At 57.6% G+C, this 8285-nt stretch overlaps 2 protein-coding genes across 2 annotated transcripts; both read left to right on the forward strand.

Annotated features, from left to right (window-relative positions):
- The first annotated feature begins 513 nt into the window (after positions 1 to 513).
- LOC131216391 (inactive rhomboid protein 1-like) lies at positions 514 to 5381 on the forward strand. Its single transcript, XM_058210871.1, has 7 exons — positions 514 to 980; positions 1051 to 3400; positions 3476 to 3703; positions 3770 to 4108; positions 4178 to 4432; positions 4510 to 4767; positions 4839 to 5381. The coding sequence occupies exons 1-7, from the start codon at positions 514 to 516 to the stop codon at positions 5379 to 5381; spliced, it is 4440 nt and encodes a 1479-aa protein (XP_058066854.1).
- A 1146-nt stretch (positions 5382 to 6527) lies between these two features.
- LOC131215294 (tRNA pseudouridine(38/39) synthase) lies at positions 6528 to 8137 on the forward strand. The gene is made up of 4 exons (XM_058209682.1): positions 6528 to 6819; positions 6883 to 7705; positions 7770 to 7921; positions 8007 to 8137. The coding sequence occupies exons 1-4, from the start codon at positions 6528 to 6530 to the stop codon at positions 8135 to 8137; spliced, it is 1398 nt and encodes a 465-aa protein (XP_058065665.1).
- Positions 8138 to 8285: the final 148 nt, after the last annotated feature.

The raw sequence follows: 8285 nt of genomic DNA on the forward strand, positions 1-8285 counted from the left end.
TCCTTTTCAGTGTACGTGTCCTTTCATGTGTGTGCAAAAAGAAATGTACGACGGTCACAGTGACGCGCAAGTGTACGATGCGGACGGGCAGTGTGGGCGGCGGTGGTGTTAACGGGCCACACGCCACGGAGTGTAGTGCAATTTTTACTTTAGTCCAATTTTATGCCTACGCGGTACCTACGCGGTCGAGAGTAACCAAGGCAACCACCAACGAGTACCAAGGATAGCACAATTGCGCACCAGGAACACCCATCGAGAAGGGTGCGTACCGTTTCGAAGGATCGATTGCATTGTTCCTGTTCCGACGTTGCTCCTGAATTGCATGGGGACCGGGCGATCACGGGGATCGCCGTAGCCAGCCAAGGATATCATTGTAGAGAGCGGCCCTCCAGTCGATCGATAGCATCCTAGCAACATCCACAGACCCACCTCGGAACCCTCGGGCCTGGTCTGCCTGCCTGTTGCGGATTTGATGCGGCGTCCGAACCTAGGCGAGATTAGCAAGCGGGAGGCATGAGCCGTAGCCGGCGGTCCTCGTTTGGCCACCAGCACTACCAGCAGCAGTTTACGGTCACGTCCACGATCAACTACACCGACGATGGGCTGCACGATGGGGCCAGCCCGGGGATGGTGGTACCGGCCGGCGGTGCCGCTGGCACCTCGTCTCCGTCGCGTTTCAGTGAGTCCTCCTACTCGAATCTGGGCTCCCGGTTGACGGCAGCGTACGCTGCGCAGACTTCGGCGGCACCGGCAGCGGCGGCCGTAGCGTCGGCCTCTTCTTCGTCGATCGCTTCATCCGTAGCCGACTCGCGGTATGGGGCGGGCGAGGAGACGGGCCCTTTGCGCCCGTGCTGTATATCACCGGTGGTGGCTCCGGTTCACCACTCGGACCGCTACTCGACCAGCTCGGCCCCAACGTCCATCATGTATCCGGAGACACGGAACGGGCCACACCATCGCTCGATGTCGCCCAGTTCGAGGTAAGCTAACGGACCAGTCCCTCCTGGAAGCCAGTGACCCTTACTTCCGCTATGTTTCCCCTTTCACCAGGACACGCTATCCGGTGCCGGAGCGGTTCCGGGATCCACCGGCGGCCTCGACACCACCCGGCGGCCAGTCGGCAAAGGTGGACCAGTTCGGGAACTACCTGATGACGAGCTCGGAGAGCTACAACTATCTCACCTCGACCGTGCACACGCCCGTCAAGCGGTACATCCCGACGCCACCGCCACCGGAAAGCTACCAGCACGATCCGCCACCGCCCGGGCCAAGTCTGATGGCGGGTCTGATGGCTTCCGGTGGCGCCGGTATCAACATCATCACGACGCCGGGCCACGGCCCCCCTTCGGTGGGCGGTGGGACTTCGTCGCTGATCAAATCACTGCCGTACCGGCTTAAGATGAAACCGCCGGATGGTGGTCGAGGTGGTGAGGACGGTGCCGCAGACCACTACGCGACGCCACCCCGGGCAAGGCCGGTCGTGGTTCGGCCCCCCGACCCGTGCCAACAGTCGATCTGCTCCTTTGGCGGCGGCCGGCCATCGGTCGGCGAGTACTCGCTGATGCGTGCCGCAACGCCGGTCAGCATCATGAGCGAACCGATGGCGGTGCTCGGTGGTCAGCACGGCTCGTCGGACGAGGAAGCGCAGTGTTATCAGTGTACGAGCCTGCGGCACGCGACGGGCGTCCATCAGACGACGCAAACGTCCGCCGGTGGGCCGATCAGCCCGCAGCCCCTGTCGATCTCGTCCGTGTCGATGTCGGACATGGAGCGCCAGTCGCCGCTTAGCCCACCGCCACTGTACGCACAGCCGCAACAGCCACTGCATCACCACCACCACCACCATCACCATCATCATCACGGGCACGGGCATCATCATCATCAGCAGCACCAGTCGCAGCAGCAAGCGCAGCACTACTCCCTGGCAACGCCCGGGGCCGACGATGGCGCGCAATCGCTGATCATTGCCCAATCGCACGCGCTCAGTAACCCATCGATCATCATCCAGTACCAGCATCAGCAGCACATCCAGCAGCAACACCAGCAACAGCAGCAGCAACAGCAACAGATCCAGCAGCAACCACTCTACCAGCAGCTGCAGCAATTGCAGCAGCAACAGTTGCAGCTACAGCACCACCAGGCGCAGCAACAGCAGCAGCAGGCTCAGCATCACCAGCAACAGCTGCAGCATCTGCAGCAGCTACAGCCGCGACTGCAGCCGGACTCGACGCCCTCGACGTTGCAGCGGAGCGTGCAGGCGATCCGGCAGCAGCGGCTGTCGCACAAGCAGCGCCTGAAGGAGTACCTGCGCCGCAGCACGGCCCAGTTCTTCGGCGTCGACCAGCGGCACGACGAGTACGAGCAGCAGAAGTGGGAGGACCGCCAGAAGCGGTTTGCCGTCCGGCGGTTCGGCTCGCTGAAAGAGGAGCACCACCCGCACGAACCGGCCGATCAGCTGCTGCACGGTGGGCTCGGTGGCGACGGTGGTGCTGCCGTGACGCACAGTGACCGACCGGACGTGCTGCCTGCCCAGAGCCAGGACGAACCGGAGACGGAGCAAAACCGGAGGCAGCGCTTCAACCCGTACTTCCGGCACGGGCTGGCCGGTGGCAGCGCTGCCGAGGAGCCGCTGGTCGAGCGGAAACCGTCCGTGTCGCGCATGATGCTGAACGGGGCCGTGTTCGTGGTGCAGAGCCTGCGGCATCGGGTACCCCGCCGGCCGAAGCAGTGGTCCCGCAGCTTCGCCCCAGCCCACGTGGCACTCAACAACGACGACAACGACATCTACGACGGGTTGACGCCGGTCCAGGACGATGAGATGTTCTTCGATGTGCCGCAGGTGGTGGTGGGGCCGGCCGCTGGGGGCTCGGGGTCGGCCGGACCGGATCAGGAGCTGGGTGTGCAGGAGGAGCCGCATCGGCAGATGTACCTGCTCGAGGCGGCCGCGGCGGCGGCGGCAGTGGCGGCGAGCAGTAGCAGCACCAGCAGCAGCATGGTCAGTGGTGCCGGGGGCTGGCGTACGCGGTCCGCTGAACAGCACCACCTCCAGCAGCTGCACCATCACCAACACCACCAGCAGCAGGACAACGGAGCACTGGCTGGTGAGCCGGGTGGTCGGAACGCCATGTTCCAGTTCCTGTACGGGCAGCGCATCCCCGGCACGATCCTGGAGAGCGTGCTGGACAACTCGCGGCGCCCGTCGCGCCACTGCCTCAAGCTGTTGCGCCCGAACGCGCTCGACGATCGGTACGACTACCGGCCGTTCTTCACGTACTGGGTCAACACGACGCAGATCCTGGTGCTGCTGCTGACGCTCCTGTGCTACGGGGTCGGCCCGATCGGCATCGGGTACGAGCAGAAGAGCAGCCAGGTGCTGGTCACCAGCCTGAGCCTCCAGACGGTAAGGGTTCTGCCCCAGGGATCTGTAGCTGAGCCTGAGTTTGATGGCCTTTTTCTTCCTCCTCGCGTCACGCAGGTTCAGCACTACGAGCAACGAAACATTTGGATAGGGCCGCGGCGCGACGATCTGGTACACCTGGGGTCGAAGTATGCGCCGTGCATGCGGCGCGATGGCCGCGTGATGGACCAGATCTCGAAGACCCGGAAGCAGGAGCGGGAGACGGCCTGCTGCATACGGAACGATGATTCGGGCTGCGTCCAGAGCTCCCAGGCGGACTGCTCCGTGCGCGGACTGTGGCCAACGGTAGGGCTCGTGGCACGCGGCAGCCGGTGCCGGCACCAACGTTAATGTTTTCCGTTCCGTTTCCAGACCATTTCGACGTGGAAAAAGTGGTCCCCGGGTGACTCCGGACCGGGCGGGCGCATCTCGGGCAGTGTGTGCGGGCTCGACCCGAAGTACTGCGATGCGCCCGCGTCGATCGCACCGCACGAGTGGCCGGACGACATCACCAAGTGGCCTATCTGCCGGAAGAACAATCAGTTCACCCAGCGGTTCCGCTTCAAGGACCACACGGCCGAGCACATGGTGTGCGAGGTGATTGGCCACCCGTGCTGCATGGGCATCTCGGGCGAGTGCCGCATCACGACGCGCGAGTACTGCGATTTCGTGCGCGGCTACTTCCACGACGAAGCTTCTCTGTGTTCACAGGTCAGGACAACGGGACGAACCAGCAGTCGGCCGAGACTCGAGCTAACTCGCGTTTTGTCCGCTCCACAGGTTTCCTGCTTGAACGATGTGTGCGGCATGTTCCCGTTCATCGTGACCGACCTGCCGGACCAGTTCTATCGGCTGTTCACGTCGCTCTACATCCACGCCGGCATCGTTCATCTCATAATCACTGTTGCCTTTCAACACGTTCTCCTCGCCGACCTGGAGCGGTTGCTGGGTTCCCTGCGGACGGCGATCGTCTACATTGGCTCGGGCGTGGTCGGCAACCTGACCAGTGCCATCTTCTTACCCTACAAGCCCGAGGTGAGTGGAAACGGGGAGTTGAACCTGCCCGACACACGCGCCCAACTCTCGTCTTCTCCGTCCGTCCGCTCCTCCAGATTGGTCCACTTCCGTCGCTGGCGGGAACGCTGTCCTCGCTGCTCGTGCTGCTCATCCTGTGCCACTGGCGGAACCTGAAGAAACCGCAGTACGCCATGCTGAAGATGCTGTTCCTCGGGTGTCTGCTGTTCGGGATGGGCACGCTGCCCTGGCAGCAGAACTTTACCGGCCTGCTATCGGGGCTCCTGTTCGGCATCACCTTCACGCTCGCGCTCACCCCGTACCTCAGCTTGACCAAGTACAGCCGGAAGGGCAAGGTAAGACGACGACGCCAAGCAAGGTGATTCGGGCAACCGCTTCAATCGATTCCGGTCGTCCCCTCTTCCAGATTAAGCTCGTGTGGACCTGCTTCGTGCTTTACTCGGTGCTGTGCGCGCTCATGTTTCTCGTGTTCTACCTGTTCCCGACCCTGCTGTCGCTCAACTTCCTCGAGGGCAACCAGATCGCCAGCATCAACGACAACAACGGCGGATCGCACGACCACTTCAACCCGTACGATACGTTCAACTACTTTAACGCCAAAAACGGCGGTGACGGCGGCGGTTCACCCCACGGGGGCATCATGCTGCCGGGCGAGTCCGGCGGCGCCAGGAACGCTGGGGACGGCAGGATCAAGGACTACGATCGTGGTGGTGGTGGTGGTGGTGGCGGGAGCAATCGGTACGGCGGCAACGGCGGCGGCGGCGGAGGCGGCGGAGGTGGTGGCGGCGGTGGTGCTATTAGCATGTCGGGGGGCACTATAAAGGCCATTAATCCCAAATACAATAATATAAATAGTAACGGTAATCCTAACGCTAAATCCAATATTCATAGTCATAAGATGGTAGCTATATGTGAGAAGGGGCAGTGCAATCCGCGCCCGAACGCATGACGGCGAGGTGTTCTACGCTCGGTTACGGTGGCCCCGCTGGCGATCGGTTTGCATGTTTTACTCATCCTTATCACGATTACTGTACCCGATTACACGCCCGATAACGAAGCATATACATAACAGCCAAGCAACAGAGCGCAACCCCACTATATATATATACCGATGTACTCCAACTCAAACACACACACACACAAACACGCTATGTTTAGCGAAAATTTGTCTGCAACCGGCGCAAAGAAGAGAGCGAACACAGAAACCGAGAGGAAAACACAGGGCCCCATCAGCGTCTCGAAGAAACGGTGCGCTAAACTGTGTGCGTATGCGTGTTTGTGAAAAGTGATGAAAATCAAAGAAAAACACGGGAAATTAAATGAAATATATAAAGAAACAAATGATGCCGAGCATTATGGTGATTCATTACCATAGTAAACTGATCCGACGTTCGAGTTTATCGTTTGCCCTCGGAAAGAAACTGACCACCAGAGATCCTCGTTGTGAAGAGCTTATGGGAATCGGATTCAGTGTTTTTGAATGCATTGGTCCAAATTCTTCCAGTCTAGTAGTTCAAAGTGGAATACTCTCAGCTGATCCGAAATGCATTCTTGTTCTGAGGCTGCGAAAGAATTTAACCAAAATATAAACTGTGGCAGTGGCTTCTTTAGATTTCTTCAATCATGGAATGTGTTTCAGCTGCTGTATTGCACATGAAAGAACAGCACAATTAATTTCACTTTTTCACAGATTCTCCATATACAGAAGCGAGGCGAAACGAACTCCAACAATGATTGCGAGGCTAAACAAAAATATGTCAATGCTGTCGCTTGAAAAAGGTATTCCGGATTTAGTGACAAACGAGAAGAATACATAGTGAGACAAAGGTTTGGAGAAAGTTAAAGGGCATTTTAGTAATTTGCAAAGGAAACCGTCTTTTCAAATGGACGGAAGAAATACTAGCTTGTTGGCTGCGTACGTTTGTTTACTCTGGACGTACGCAGCTTGCTCAACAGAATGGCAAACTGTCAAACGCAGTCTAACGTTTGTTTTGTTTTTGTTGTGGTTCGAACCGTCCCGATTTTAGCCGGCGAATGGGACATGTTATTACTATTAGCAGCATTTGTACATTCTGTTCGGACCCTTTGAAGCGAAATGGAGGTAAAAGTTAATCGAAAAAACAAACACTCCACAGAGGACGAACTGTTGGTGTTGTCCAAGCAAGAATTGGTGGATAAAATCAAACAACTGGAAGCACACAACACGCAACTCAAGAGTATTGTGCAGAAAAACCTGAAGACGGGCAACGGTGCCGGTGAGAAGGGCCGAAAGAAGCGTCCGTTTGATTTCAGCAAGTGCCATAAACGCCACATTCTGTTGCGATTCTACTACCTCGGCTGGGACTATCAGGGATTTGCGGCGCAGGAGGATTCAATCGAAACGATCGGTAAGTGTTCGGTGCCGTAATGATCTTCAAAGGGTATGTCAACTTCTTTGCCACTTCTCACAGAACATCACCTTTTCGCGGCGCTTACGACGGTGTGCCTCATCGAGAGTCGCGAAACGTCCAACTATAATCGCTGCGGTCGAACGGATAAAGGGGTCAGTGCTTTCCACCAGGTGGTTAGTCTGGATGTCCGGTCGAAGATCGCCCCAGAAGAGGACCAGCTGAGCGCCGCCAGTCTGGACGCCGAGCTGGACTACTGTTCGATGCTGAACCGTGTGCTACCGGAAGAGATTCGGTGCGTGGCGTGGATGCCGATGGTGAACCCGCGGTACAGTGCCCGGTTCGATTGTCGGTCGCGCACCTATCGGTACTTCTTTCCGCGTGGGGACCTTAGCCTGGAAGCAATGCGCGAGGCATGCGCAGATTTCGTTGGGACCCACGATTTTCGTAACTTTTGCAAAATGGATGTAGCGAACGGGGTGGTCAACTTTGTTCGGAGTGTCGAACATATGGCTATCCATCCGTCGCAGGCCGATAGCCACGGGGATCGGAGTTACGATATGGTGTATGTGGAACTGCGAGCCAAGGCTTTCCTGTGGCATCAGGTACGGTGTATTATGGCCGTGCTGCTGCTGGTAGGACAGGGCCGAGAGCAGTCAACGATCGTACAGGAACTGCTCGACGTGGAGAGCAACCCCTGTAAACCACAGTACAGTATGGCCAGCGATGTACCACTGAATCTGTACGATTGCCAGTTCAACGAAAAGGGCAGCGAAGGGGCCGAAGCACCCGGTGAGAGCGATTTGCGGGACTGGATCTACAACGAGGCAGATTTGCGGCGCACGATCGTGGATCTGCAATGTTTGTGGACCAACCAGAGCGTCAAGTAAGTCGAAGAGCTCCGTCATTAACACCCGGAATCAGTTTCGCTAATTTGTGCCTCGTTCCAGAACCAGCATGATGCGAGAAATGTTGGCCACATTGACCAGCATTTTCAAAGAGCGATTTGACCCGAAGGATGCCATCAGCAGTCAGGCTGCTTCACTAACGCTGGGCGTCAGAAGTCGAGAGTACTGTCCGCTGCTGCAGCGCCAACGCTGTGGTAAGGCATATCCGAATGCTTTTATTTTTCTCTCTCATAAATTTTTCACATCCCGTCTTTGCTTTGTTGCGGACTGTGCGAACAGAAAGTCTCGAGAACCGCATCGAACATTACTCCAAGAAGCGACGCATCGAGGTTAGCAACAAATCAATCAGCGACAATGGCAAGCCTCGCGAGGATGAATACGAACGGAGCAAAACGGTGGCCAGCACGTAGCAGAGGAATATACAGCGGATCCTGTCACCGTCAGCAATATGGATCACGCGACCCGCGTGTGTTCGGAATCGCGGATGAACCGTGGCGAAGCTTAGTCTAGCATCGATGAATGTTGTATTTTTCTCGTTCAAAATTTACATTTACGCTT

The sequence above is a fragment of the Anopheles bellator genome, chromosome 1, assembly GCF_943735745.2.
Source record: "Anopheles bellator chromosome 1, idAnoBellAS_SP24_06.2, whole genome shotgun sequence".
Lineage (NCBI taxonomy): Eukaryota > Metazoa > Arthropoda > Insecta > Diptera > Culicidae > Anopheles > Anopheles bellator.